The sequence below is a fragment of the Mus caroli genome, chromosome X (assembly GCF_900094665.2).
Source record: "Mus caroli chromosome X, CAROLI_EIJ_v1.1, whole genome shotgun sequence".
Classification (NCBI taxonomy): domain Eukaryota; kingdom Metazoa; phylum Chordata; class Mammalia; order Rodentia; family Muridae; genus Mus; species Mus caroli.
This window is the reverse complement of record NC_034589.1, coordinates 7,353,778-7,367,912: the sequence shown is the minus strand read 5'-3', so window position 1 is coordinate 7,367,912 and position 14,135 is coordinate 7,353,778. Positions and strand designations below refer to the sequence as shown.

The following is a 14,135-nucleotide window of genomic DNA, read 5'->3' as shown; positions in this document are numbered from 1 at the left end:
CCTCCCAATGCCTATGAATCACTCACATGTCAGTCATGTGTGGATTACGTACCTGGATGTGGTCAGCTTTGTCCCAGAATTGATATTTATAACCTATATCATGACTTCCCAGAGGAGGAATAGAAACAGTGAGCCTTCACAGAGTCGGTTCCTATGCCACCTCATCACAACTCAGGCACACATCTAAGCAAACTAATGTCTTGTACAGATTTGCCACATTTTGGAAAGGTACTAGAAGGAACCTCAGAGGGCCTTCCACTTGAATGCCATATCTTCACATGGGTCATGACGTTTACCACAACCACACAGTGTCTTTAGTGACAGGAATTCATGATTACAGCCCTGGACAAGGGTCTCCCTTTCTCACTTGAGTCCCCTGGGAGGGCAGCTTTCATCAGAAGGCCTTTGTAAATGTGACAGCCCACACAGTGATGGTGGCCAGGATTTGCTCTCTTTGGTTAGCAACTGGCAGTTTGATATATGACAAAGTGGGTTCCCAATCAGTGTGAAGCCAGCCTACAAATTCAAGTCTCCCCAGAATGCATTTCCCATCAACTGAAATTCAGGCTCCATCAAATCACCAGGTTTAAACAAACATTAACCCACATATAAGCTATGAGATTCATAACAAACAGGTCCAATTTATCAGCTCTTAACTTCGGAGCTGCTGGCCACCCTTTAGGAGGAAAGCAATGTATAAAATGTATAAAGTTGTACATTTAATTTTATCTTGCTAAAAACTTAAGTGAAGGCCTTGACGTTTTCAGTTGGGTCACGTTTTATAGGCTCCTCTGCATGTTATCTTGGTGATTTCTTCTTCTAAGTGTCTTCCTTTTCTGCACAGGCACTGAAGGTCCTGAGGACTGCAGAGTTTGCTCCTTTTGTTGTCTTCATTGCGGCGCCAACTATCACTCCAGGTTTAAATGAGGTAAGAGTGAACTTGCCCTTCTCCGGAGAGGCACAGTCTGGGGTAAGGAATGTAGATGTCTTGCACTGAAGACACCTGAGCAAAGCTCTGCTTTGTCCTTTTGCTGGGCACTCTGATTCCCAGAGTACAAGGAGCTCATTCAGTATTGAGAATTAGACCACATAGGCAGGGTGTTTCTTCTGAGATCAGAACAATAGACAAATTCCAGCCCCATCCCTAACACAGCAGGAGGTCTGCTCCAGACCTTATGATGTGGACTAGACCAGTCAGTGGGACAGCCTGTAGCCTTCCTTAATAATCTACTTGGGAAGTCCAAGGAGAAAGCCCCTCAGTTCCCAAGGACCGAGGTATTGCAAGCAGACTCTGCCTTCCATGGCAGCTAGTCTACTGCCTCCCTAACAGGATTGTATTAAGACAGTGGCAGCTCCTGGAGCTAAGAGGGGCTATAAGGAATCTATGACCTTAATGGGGCTTCCCAGGTTCCCTGGCTTGTGAAGACCTCTGGAGACTACGAAACCTAGAGATGAGCTGGCCTGGGCAGGGAGCCTCATTTCTCGCTTGCCTAGTATGTACACGGCCCTATGTTCTATTTCCCAGCACCACAAAAAGAATAAATCCTGGGTGCTTTCAAGCCAACTCAAGTCAGTACTTGGCAGAGCTGGCCCCAAGTCTTACCAAGCCTACACAGGTTATTCCCTGGGAAGGTAAGGGTGGCAGCATATGCTGGCATCTGCTTCCTGATCTAGGAAGACACTCCTGGGTAAACTTATCCTGAAGAGCATGATTTTGCAGATTCTAGAAACCAGCGGAGCCTCGACCGTGTCCAGTGATCAGTGACCCATTTATAGAGTAGAGTCATATTGAGGCTTGGAAGTTGGGTTGACCTTTAGTGCTCATATTTTCAATCTCTGTTGTTTGTTTGGTTTGGTTTGGTTTGGTTTGGTTTTTTTTTTTTTTTTGTCATTTCATTGGCAAAAGACATATTCTTTTATAAAATTCTACTCTCCCATGTGTTTTTGAAACTCCTCATTGTGGTTAATATTTTTCCTTGGTTGCTATGTATTTTTCTTGAATTATCATCTTTGCTTTGTTTTTGTTTCTGTTTTGCCTGTTGTCCTACCTTTTTACTAATTTTCCATAGCTGCCAAAATGGTGCAGAAAATTGCCTGTAAGTACCAGCTAGGAGGTGATGAAATACAGTCTGTGTCTTTTAATAGATGTAGAATGTAGACATTTGGTTCCCATAAATCCTTGCTTTTGCTGTTAGAATAAAGGCATTTTGTTTTCACTGAGCTAAGCCTGTTACAGGCGAGGGAACAAGCTGCTGCAAAAGAAGCCGACAGAGCCTCACCTTAGAGGATACAGACACAAGGGCGCTTTGTTCTTCTGCAAAAAGAACTCTGTCTAGCCATAAATTTTCTTGAATGTTTGCATCAACCCAGTCTTCTGAACAAACCAGAACCTGCTAGCAGCGTCCTGGACCCAGGACCACATAGCACAGAGAACCCCCCTGGCACAGAGACTGACTTCTTAAAAACGTGCCTCCAGGCACTGGTGGGAAGTGCTCCTGGCTCTGATGAACACGGTTGCTGAAAGGGAGTTTTGTTTCCTGTGAAACTGAGCCACAGTGAAAATATTATGCTTTTTCAGGTACAAGCATAATGTGTGTATTTAGCCTCAAAAGGTGACTAGTGACGGAGGTCTTGCAACCATTAGGATAGTTAACACTGATATTCAAAGCATGCTGTGTCCTGCTTTGAAATTCCTGTAGAGGGTGACTAAACCAGTAGACTTTGCTTGGTCAGAATGCCCAGATAAGAAACATTGAGTTTCTGGCTGCTCTTGGGTCTGTCCCTGCAAAGGGCTGGAATAGTATGCCCTTGCCAGAGAGCTGTACCCTCAAAGAACAGGAAGAGGGGTCCTTAGCCAGGGCTAGGCACACAGAACGCCTTGGTCCCTGAAGGTATCAGAGTTTTGGCATTCTCCAGAGATCAGGCTCTGTTACTCTGAGTCCCACTTCTCAATCACCCAGTGTCTTGACAGGTTTTTGGGTTTTTTTGTTTTTTTTTTTTTTTTGTTTGTTTTTTCTAAAAATCCTAAAGGGACCAGTATCAAACAAACACTTTTTCTTTTAATAGCACTTATTGAACATACACTATGTGTGTGCCACTCAGCTTAGCAATAAGCTGGGACAAAGCAATAGCAGAACACACAAGGTTTTATGCCCAGGTTGAAGAGAGGGATAATAATCTAATAAACATAAATTTATGGATGTGTAAATATGATCTAAGACTAGCGTAGGTTACCCAAAGACTGTCCCTGTCTCTTCCCAAGTGTTTGGGAAGTAGGGCAGGAAACTTCTAGTTCATTTCACTCACAAAATTCAAATTTGAATTTGGCCTTTGTGAAATCATCATAAGAAATTTAACCTGGCCAGGCGGTGGTGGCTCATGCCTTTAATCCCAGCACTTGGGAGGCAGAGGCAGGCTAATTTCTGAGTTCGAGGCCAGCCTGGTCTACAGAGTGAGTTCCAGGACAGCCAGGGCTATACAGAGAAACCCTGTCTCAAGAAAACCAAAAAAGAAAAAAAGAAATTTAACCTGTAAAAACAGAGCAACAGATCTTCTTTCTGGTGACTCTTTAGAACACTAAAAAAGTATTCAATGTGGGTGTTATGCTACATACCTATCTAATACTTGGGAAGCTAAAACAAGAGGATTCTAAATTCCAGGCTAGCCTGGGCTACATAGTGAGACTCTGGCTCATTAAAAAAAAAAAAAAAAAAAAAAGCAATGGGACAAGCTTGAGACCCAAGGTTCCCTCCTGGTGTTGATTCAGCCTGGGGGAGTTTTGATAGTCTGAGGCCAGCTGAATACAGGGGTGTCAGCCTGCAGCAAACCTACTTGGAGTTCAAGGTTTGGGGGCAGTTTTCTTAAGAGACATGAGTATATTCACAAACCCTGACATTTTTCTGGCCATTTCCAGTACAGACCAACTCTGGGGCATTCTTCAGCTGCCAGTTACTATGTATGTGGGAAATGGCCTTATTCCACCATTATTTATAGCATCCTGAAAGCTTTACCTCTTACATGGACTGCTGTCAAATGAGGGCTCTTATGTGCCATTGCATTCCCAGAACACACTAAACCTTTTAAGTAGATGGAGGGAAATATTATTAGCATAAACACGTGAGACTCAAATGAGCTTTAAGGTCCAGGGGAAGGAGTTTACCTCAACCACACTAGCGTTTCACCAAAAAGGCTGTAGCTCCAGTTCTCCCTGGCTCAAAGGGAGGATAAAAGAACTATAGCCACTAGAAACTCAAGCCTTGTGTAGTCTCCCAAAGGGGACTCTGAGGATAGGCCCAGGTAGGCCTGGGTGGGGGCTTTGTGTTTGCTAAAGTGTTGGCTTTAGTTACTTTTCACAGAGATCTCTGTTGCATGTCAACCAGTCACAATTGCCAGTGGGCGCTCTGTGACCCTGCCATCACAGGACAGTGACCATCATCTCTGTCACACAGCCATCTTGGCCTCATACCCCACTATTGTTTAGTTTTGACCCGTTCTAATGCTGGGATGAAATGTAGAAAGAGAAAGGCACAGACTGACTTCCACCTTGCATTTGCTTTTCCCTTCTCCCATCCCTCCCCGTCTCCCATACCACCCTATGCAGGATGAATCTCTTCAGCGCCTGCAGAAGGAGTCCGATGTCTTGCAGAGAACATATGCACACTACTTCGATCTCACAATTATCAACAACGAAATTGATGAGACAATCAGACATCTGGAGGAAGCCGTCGAGCTTGTGTGCACAGCCCCACAGTGGGTCCCAGTCTCCTGGGTCTATTAGGCTTCTCCTTGGCTATCTGAGTATAAAACTGGGAGCCACCTCCTACATGGAAAAAGCCTCTTTGTTATCGGCCTTGTGTCAGCAGGTCGTGGTCCCTAGAGACTACCTAGTTGTAGTGTGACCTACATTTATAATTATTGTCATGTCCGAATAGATAGGAGGAGAAAATCAATTACACACTAATTTAAAGAGACAGTATCTTTTTTAATCAGTTCTCCTAAACTTTAATAAAATGTATCTTTAAATGTATGTATTATTCAATCCTTTGGAATGTTATATTTTTGGAAATCATAGCTTTTTATTTCCAAGGCCCCTAAAAACTGCACAAAATAGATGCTGCTTTCTATAATCTATTTTAATAATAATAAACAATGATTCTGTTACCTTGACTGGGGGTGGAACACTACATTCTTTTTAGAGTCTGATTTTATGGATTGGAATACCTTTCTTTCCTTTATTTATTTGAAATGATTAGTCTAGTGATTACAAAACAGTCATAAATTTTTAAAGGCCTTTTTTCTCTCTCTTTTTTTTTAAGTCCTTTATGTAACATGCAGATACTGTGATACTGTCTCTTTGAAGCACCCTGTAAACCTTTTAGAGATTTGAAGTTGGGTCTTGACTCTTAATGCATGTGGACAGTCGCGAGCGTTTATGCTGTCGGTGTGTCTGTGTTGGACAAAACAATCTGTAATTACAGCAAAGTACATTCCGTTCACGGGGCACACCCAGGGGAGTAAGAATAAATTGCTATTATGACTAAGTTGTAAACCTATGCACATCCCTTGCATTTCGGGCAACTTTATAAAACAGAAAAAAAAAACCTGATTTTTATTAATAATAATCATGTAGTGAAATGTGTTTGTAATTTTGTCTCAATTTAATTTGTTGTAAGGTGGGAGGGGGTATTGCTGGTTTCGCCATTTCAGATCTGTGTTGTCTAAGAGTATTAACGTTTTAATTAAGCAAAGAAATGCGGATTTTTAATCTGTATGTAATTGTTTTAAGCACCCATTTAAAGAGAATATACTGTGCAATGAAGAAACCAGTTTAGGCATTTGCTACAAACTGAATTATTCCAAAAGAATAATCTATAACAGCCCTGTAAATTCCTTTAAAATGATAACTAACAGGACAGTCTGACCATTTTTTTAAATATACTTCATTGTATGTGTTCAATAATTAAATGCCTTTGGGTCCTTCATTTCATTATAGATTTGTTCAGGTCCAAGCTGGTAATCTTTTAAGTTCTAAAATTTGTTAGATGCTCACTGACCCATCAATGGCCCAGGAATAAGTATCAGTTGGTAGGGCAACAAAGCAGCCTGCCAGGGCACAGCTTGGACCACATCTGACTCACAAGGCCACCTGTGGTCTCTCCTTCCTCTTGCTCTATCCCTTGGCACAGGGGAGTCACCTGTCCTTGTTGCTTTAGAAACATTCACCATCTCATCCCCCGCCATGCTGTCAGAATCACTAGAGGAGGTCCAGGCTGGGGTTTTCAGACTCTGCCAGAGGTCACTAGAGTGTTACCCCTTCATGGATGAGAGAACAGGGCACTGACATGACTCTGGTCCTTGGAAACACACCATCGTTTTCATTTCTTGAGGGTTAGCTGGCCTCCATCACTTTGTGCCTTGGCAGAATGAGTTCTGGCCTGAACAGCTCCTCTTAGGCATTGAACAGAGAAGGCATTTTTGTGTTCATACTCCTCTGCTGTTTTCAGCATCCCACCCTTCCCAACTATTATTACATGATACCATTTGGTTTCTGTTTGTAGACCATTCTTTGTCAGTGCCCAGATGGTCACAACTTACCAACAAGATACTGTGAGAATAACTTGTGTTCGGTCCCACAAGTAAGGGTTACCCTAACAGCACACCAGAGACAGGCTCAACAGTGAGCTCTTGCTAGGTGGAGGGAGAAAACTTCAGGAGTTGCTTAGGGCTGTGTAGTGCTGACCTCGATCCTAATCAGTGCCCAGGCCAGACATCATTACTGCAGTAGTACTGACCGTAAGCCACCCTTTTCAGTGGCTCAGTACCTGCTCTACCTCTTCCAGTAAAGCACAACTAAGGTGTGGGGAAAAAAAAAAGATCCATTCCTCCCTCTGGTAGAATCCCTTATGCTCCCACTTGCTCTTGAGAGCAGATCTCCAGAAATGCTGGCAAGGCCTGTCTGTGACCATCTACCACGTCCCCACAGATAGAATGAGCATAGGAAAGTGAAGCCAGCTGAAGTTCAGGTGAGCACAGACTGAAAAAAGTACTCCAGGACTCGGGGAGATGGGGAACTTCTCTCCTCACTGGCCTTCTGGAGTCTGAGAGGAGAGCATTGGTGGCATCCTCCCTGCCCTTATACAGGTGCTGAAACCCTGCACCTAGAACACAGCGGCTGCGCCAGCAGCTCACCTGCTCTTTTCCACTAATACACAGCTCTAAAGCCGTGTGCTTATGACCTAGAGGGAGAAAATTCTCTGAAGTCAGAGTACTATCAGTACAGCCGTACCCCCAAGCAATCAGAGGAAATTGCTCAAAGCTTCTTGACTGCTTCCATTTCATCGGCCAAAACACACACACACACACACACACACACACACACACACACATTAGAGCAAATTACCAGAGATTGCTAAATCAGTAGTCAACTGAAATGTTGGAAAGCCAGAGTGCAGGTTCTTTCTGCGGCCCCAGCCCTACTTCCCACAACAGGAGAAGGAGTGTTTAGATCTCTTTGCTCTCATCTTTGCTTAAAAGATGGAGTGAGCTGATTTTCTAATCATAAAGCAGTAATTACTTCTCACATGCAGCGTATTCCTATCTGAACACTGAAAAGGAATGTATCCCTCAGTTGAATTCATCTGGAAGTTTCCCAATGTTGAGATAACATTGGAACTACTTTAGAAGCACCCCATCAGGTGAGATGGCTTAAAATATCAGCTCAGAAAGGCAAAAGAAAGGGTTGACCTACTTCTTGCTATTTGCATTCAGAAGGCAGAGTCTCAGGCTATTGGTGGCAGAATAGATAAAGCTGCAGAGTTCCCCAGCAAAGGAAGAGTGACAGGAAGCAGTCCCTTCCCTGTATCTAAGGCCTGGGGCAAGCAGGCCAAGCATTCCTTTGAAGCCACTGTTATCTTTTCAAGCTTTTTATCTGTGAGTTCTGTTTTCCAATCAGGGGTCTCTTCATTAAGGTTACCAGGGTTTTTTTTTGTTGTTGTTGTTTTGGTTTTTTTTTTTTTTTTTTTTTTTGCAAAAAGTTAAATCAACTGAACCACCCTCCAGGAAATGGGGAGCTACTCAGAATGGAAACTGCCCCTTAAGGGTGAGGCAACCCAAAGCATTCTCTTGTCTCCCACTGATGGGATGTTCCTTTAGCATCTCAAGTCAGTTTCTTGCACGGGGAAAAATAAGCTTAGCTTGTCACAAACGCTATTGAGAAAATGGCTTGATTAGTGAATTCTTAATACAAATGTCTCCTTGGAAAGAATAGAGGGCACACTGCTAAGCATTCCAAAAATCAAGCCCCTGGCATCCCTCATCACTTCTTGTTTCAGGTCAGCATTCTGGTGGGTAGATAGTGGTGGCTGTTTGTCAGAACTGAGCACAGCCTGCTCCATCTGTTCTCTTCACAAGGACTGTTGATGCTGAGGCACACTGAAGCCCCTGAACACATCTTTCTTGATGCCTTGTTTCTTCCTATGGCTTTCAGAAGGGCTGCGTGTTCTTCTCATCGCTGTTTTTACTTGGGGGCACTTGCCCTTTTCTGGCCCCTTTAGAAATAGGGTCTCCCTCTTTGTGTGGTACCACTGGCTAAGGAACCGTACTTGGGAGGCCTCATTTGTAATCAGCTATGCCTGGGCACTGCACACGTCCATTTGCCTTAAACTTGTGGGAAGTCTCGGGTTGCCCAGCTTACAGAGTAAAGTTCAGCTCCCACATCCATCCAGAAGTAGGGGAAAAGAGGAAGCGCGTCCAGCCTTCCTATCTGCACTTCCTGTTGATGCCTTCAGGCCACAGCAGCAGTAGCAGCTATAGGCAAAGAGCAGCACCGTCTCTGGGACAGGCATCCGCAAGTCTTAGCTGTTAGAGGGATGGGAGAGAACATTCCTGACTTCCCACTGTCTGTCACCTGACCCTCCATTAACTCCCTTGAATGAACCTGTGCAAATGGACCAAGCAAAAGAAAATGGAAGGAGATGTTTGCAGCCACATGGGAGACCACATTGCTGGCCCCAAGCACAACTCCAGCTCTGTGTATGTGCAAAAACTTGGCACTTGGCTACTGCTCAGAGTTCAATCCATTCTTTATAGCATGTGACTGAGTAAGGTCCAGGGATAATGAGTCTTTTGGACCCAGGAGAGAATCTCAACTGAGGGATTTGTGCTTGGGAGTAGAAGTAGGCATTCCTCCACAGAGAGTGGCATTGCCTTTATTTTTCATTTGGCAGAGACCAAGAATTGGGGGTTAGGGGTTGATTTCCAGTCTTTGATGTCGCCTGGGATGTCCTCTGCAGGCAGGTGGTGCTGAGACCACAGCATCGTGTTCCAGTGCAGTGTAGGTGCATTGCCATTCAGACTCGGTTCTGGGGTGGTTTTGCATAAAGCTTTGCCAATGTGTTCTTTCTTTCTGTATGTATTATTGCCTTTTTATAAAAGGTTTTGAAGTATTGTCTCAGTGATAAAAAGAGAGAGATGTTAATGGTTGTTGTATATTTCACCGTATCCGATTGTAAGTATTCGCAGGGTACAGCAAAGCCTTAGCTTGCAAGAGGAGCTGAAGGGGTTGGAAAGGTTCGGATTCTTTGTAAATGTCCTGCTTTTCTTTCTCTCTGTGTGTATCTATTTACATGCCTTAGCACACGCCCTCCCATCCCAACCCCTTTGCCCTGTCACCTGAACAACCACAAGGCTGGTGGCACTGCCAGCACAGTACAAGTCGAAACCCTAATCAGTTATCTCGTGTGACAGGGGGAGAAGAGAAACTGCATAGTATTCTTTGTAGAATATACATACCTGTAGGATGCTGTGTAATGGGAAACCATAGACTTGGGCTTTTGTCATTTCAAAGTTGGAGAAATGTATGAATAAAATGTATAAAACATGAAAAGGCACGTGTCTCCTCAGATTCCAGGCCAAACAGCTTGAGAACAAACACCCTTTCATGGTATAGAAGGGAGGTCCGGCCAGATTTTAAGCCCTCTTCGTGGCTAAGTTCTGCAGGCCTCCCCCACACAGGTTTGTACCAAAGGGATGGCTTCTACCCTTTCTGGGAAGAACGTGTCCCAGGCTCCTGATGTCCATCCTGGAAACCTTCCTCTCAGCCATGGCTATCAAAACTTGCATTTGAATGCACATTTTAAGTAACTTCTGAACTTTATAAAAAGGAAGAGAAACACAAGTGGTGGCATCTGCTGGAAATAGAAGTCTAAATTGATTTTAGTGATGTAGGTGCCACAGCTCAGCAAATGTGGTTATATGACGTTTGCACGAAAAGCTGTAGGAGGAAGCGCTCGGGTTTCTTACTTGGCTTGATGCAGGTGCTGTTTTGTAGTTTGGTTTGGCGTCAAGCTAGGGTATGGGACGTGGTGTTTGGGGTGCCCCTGCTCACCTCGTTGACATATTCCCTGCTCTGGCCTTTTGCTTTGTTCAAGAAAGTAGTTGTAGAGACTCACTCTTGCCTGTGTTGCATACACCCCAGAAAGGGGCCAAGCCCCAGTACATTTTACCTGCTCATTTGAAGATTTGCAGTAAGGAAACATGAATACTGGTGATTATAAGCTAACACTTTACACAAACTTATCACTGTAAGAGTCTAGACATGGTGGGGGTGGGGCAACAACTGGTCAGTAAAGCTCGTAGCAGCAAGCATGAGTACCTGGCTCTGATTCCCGGCACCCATAGAAAAAGCCAGGCATGGTGACAAAGCCTTGTAATCCCACTGCTGGAGAGGCAGAAACATGAATTCTGGGGCTCGGCTAGCCTCCCTACCTAGCTGAATTGCAATACCTCAAGGCTCAATGAGAGACCCTATCCTATCTCAAAAGAGAAAGTAAACAGCTACTGAGGAGCTTGAGGGTGACCTTTGGCCTCCACTCGTGTACACATACACCAACACACACACACACTACGCTATTGTGAGTGACTCTCCTCCAAGCCAAGCAGCCACCATCTTGTGGAGTTCAGCTGTTCCCTCTTGGGAAAGAATCGCATTAGCTGGGCTTGTTGACTATTTGCACCGGCTCATGAGGGAGTGGAGGATGTCACAACACCTCACCTAAGTATCAGCCACTCTACCACCTATTTATGCAAGCATCTTAATTGCATGTGGCGGCAGGAAGAGGCTAGACTGACTATATAAGCTGGGAAGACTAGTGAAGAGGGCACCATGACTGAAGCTTGTGGCCCCTCCTCACAGCCATACACCCCCAGAGGGGCCAACTCAATTCTGATGAGCTATTGAAAGAAAATGGAGAAAAACAGCCTGCTGAGACCTCACAAGTGACTTGTGATTGTGGGGGAATAAACTGAGGCTGGAGGTAGGGAAGCAGACAAGGCAGGCTCACCACAAATTAACAGTTTTCACAGAATTTCCCCTAGAACGAGCTTGAATAATACAAATGTTCACTCTCTCTTTTAGGGTGGTGCTAACAGACGGGATGATGGCGACACATCCGAACCTAATACCTAGGGTCTGTATGCGTCCTTTTATATAGCATGTATCTCAGTTAGAAAAAGTCAAACTCACAGCTGTGATAACTTTTGCAGCTACCCTCAATAATCATTTGACAAAATCTAATGCTGAGTCCTAATCTGAAAAGGATCTAGCCAAAGCATAAAACAAATATCCTTAGCAGCTAAAGAAGAGCTGTTTCAGAGTCTACATAAGCCTGAGGACCTCAGCCCAGGTCCCTAGCACCCAAGTAAATGAGCCAGAGACAGCAGCACGACACAGGCCTGTAGTCCCAGAACTGTGGGGATGGTGGGGACAGGAGGATCCCCAGAGCACACTGGCCAGCCAGTCTAGCACAATTGGTGAGCTCCAGATTCACTAACAGACCGTCTTTTTAAAACATGAGAAAAGCAATCAGAGAGGACACGTCAAGCTCTGTCCTCCACATGCTCAATAACACATACCTACATAGGAACTCACATATGCAGGTGCACATTACACATGAATTAATGCATTCATGCATGCACACACACAAAGAGAAATGAACAATGTAGGGAAGGATTGATTGAACTGGGGCCAGGATGATGCCAAGGGCAGGGAGGAAACTTGGAAGAGTTCTCCTCCAGGGGCCCTTGCCTCTTCCACAAAAAGGTTGTTGTTGGATACAAATGAAGCCGAAGTAGGGCCGTGTTCTCTTCGCATCGGCTCCAGCCCTGACATTTGGTTCAGATGAGCCTATGCTTAAGGTGCCTTCACAGAAGAGAATTTCATTCCTCTATGAAGAAAAGTCACATCACCCTAGGCTTCAAATAGTTTCTTCAAGTAATTTGGTTGGTACAATGTACTAGCAAGATGGCTCAGCAGGTAAAGGGGCTTGCCCTCAAGTCTAGCAACATGAGTTCAATACCTAGAACTCACAGTGAAAGGAAAGAACTGACTCCTGAAAGTTGTCCTCGAAATATTTTAAAACTAACTAGAACTGTGAAGAGAAAGTAGAAAAGTAAATGAATACATTTACATACTAATATCAATGGTATCTTGTTTGACTTTTAACTCTAGATACAATTAAAATACTTTATAATGCTAACACAGAAGTGGGGAAGGAGATAGCATTAACTCGGCTTAAGCTTTACATTGTCAAGATCAGGAATTTAATAGATTTTTGTATGTCAAAGATGCTAGTTAAGAGCAAGTATTTCCCAGAATTCCAAGACATAATGCCTGGTTCAGAATTCAAACACTAGCCTGGTTTAACAGAGCTGTGTGTGTGTGTGTGTGTGTAAAATTAATTTAGCCAAAACTGGGGAGACAGAATTCCTCCATCTGCCTCTGCTTTGCCCGTATAGCAGTGTTACAATTTATAGAAAAGATGAAGAAAAAAACCAGAAAATATGAATATTTAGATTTAGCTGTAGGCGCAGGTTCCCAGACAGGGAGATACTCATTTTCCTGGCACCCGGGATCTTAGGGTGGACTATTTTCATTCCCAGCATGGTATTTCCTGTAGAAAGATGGAGCTGGGAAAAAAAAAAAGATTTTTTTTTAAAAAAACAGACTTTTATTCGTAGACTCTTTTTTAAAAAACAGACTCTTATTACATAATCATGAAAGCAAAATTAAGAGGTTATAATTTCCAAGATGAGGTCAAACAATACAAAAGCACAGATCATAGAGGAAAGGGTTAATTAACTCAACTTTGAATTTAGGATCTTAAGAATTAAAATAGAAGCCAGGCACCACCACAGTGCAGCCTGTAATCCCAGCACTCCAGGCTGAGAAAGGAAAATCAAGAGTTCAAGGCATAGAGAACTCAGGGCCAGGTTGGGCTACACTAGATCCTGTGCCAAAAGGAAAAAGAGAATTCAAATGGATTTGTCAAAAACAAAAAAGAACAAAAACCAGAGTTAATGCCGGGTTTCAGTTCTCAGCAGCAGGGGGTGGGGTTGGGAACCCAGCTGGAAAGACAAGCCCTAGAACAGACCTGGAATCTTTTAAACACCTTCCAACACTGTAAACAAATCTTTCCAAAGTGGAAGCCATGAGATCTGTTCTTTACTTCCCTGGCAGTAAACTACAGACAGGGTCTGTGACCCATAGCTTCTGCCCTGTGGGGCACCTGAACTCAGAATAAAGAAGCCCGTGAGCTTTATGCTCAAGGTGGCAGTAGAGGCTTGCAGCTGTCAGACAGAGGTGATAGGCTCTGACTCCACCTGATGGCAGTGGCCTTGGGGCTTCACTGGAGGGATCCAACAAAACACTTTGAGCTGTTTGGTTTGTTTTCCTTCACTTTGGAACATCTGGTCTACCCTCGGTTCTTTAAGCTCCCCTAAAACTTTTTCCCTATAATGCTGAGGATAGAACCCAGGGCTCTGCATATTAGACACCTAATAAATTTGAAACTTCTCTTTGCAAAGGACAGAGACCATTCCCTAAAATCACAACCAATCAAAATGACTGGAGCCCAGTCCCAAATGATATATCTTCAAAACAACTTGTGCACCTAAGGCTCAGGGAACGTTGTGGAAGAAGAGACAAAAAGATTGTAAGAACCAGAGGATCCGAGAGCTTCTGGTGAGATTCTGTCTCTTAATAATTTCAGAAGTTACACACATAAAGTCTCGCCAACATGATTGCCCAATTATGAGCTGAACAAGGATAATACCAATAGCCATGCCAAATTGGATGAAGA

At 43.9% G+C, this 14,135-nt stretch overlaps 1 protein-coding gene across 9 annotated transcripts in view; it reads left to right on the top strand.

The window, feature by feature from the left end:
* Cask (calcium/calmodulin dependent serine protein kinase) overlaps positions 1 to 9,883 on the top strand; it is a 323,785-nt gene extending 313,902 nt beyond the window's left edge. For 8 of the 9 annotated variants that reach the window (XM_021152785.2, XM_021152784.2, XM_029473084.1 and 5 more), the window contains 2 exons: positions 845 to 928; positions 4,601 to 8,023. In XM_021152785.2, the coding sequence (XP_021008444.1) occupies positions 845 to 928; positions 4,601 to 4,777 (261 nt within the window). In that variant the 3' untranslated portion in view covers positions 4,778 to 8,023. Of the gene's footprint in view, positions 1 to 844; positions 929 to 4,600 lie in introns of all 9 variants that reach the window. The other variant, XM_029473085.1, reaches the window with a different exon arrangement.
* The last annotated feature ends 4,252 nt before the right edge of the window (positions 9,884 to 14,135 follow it).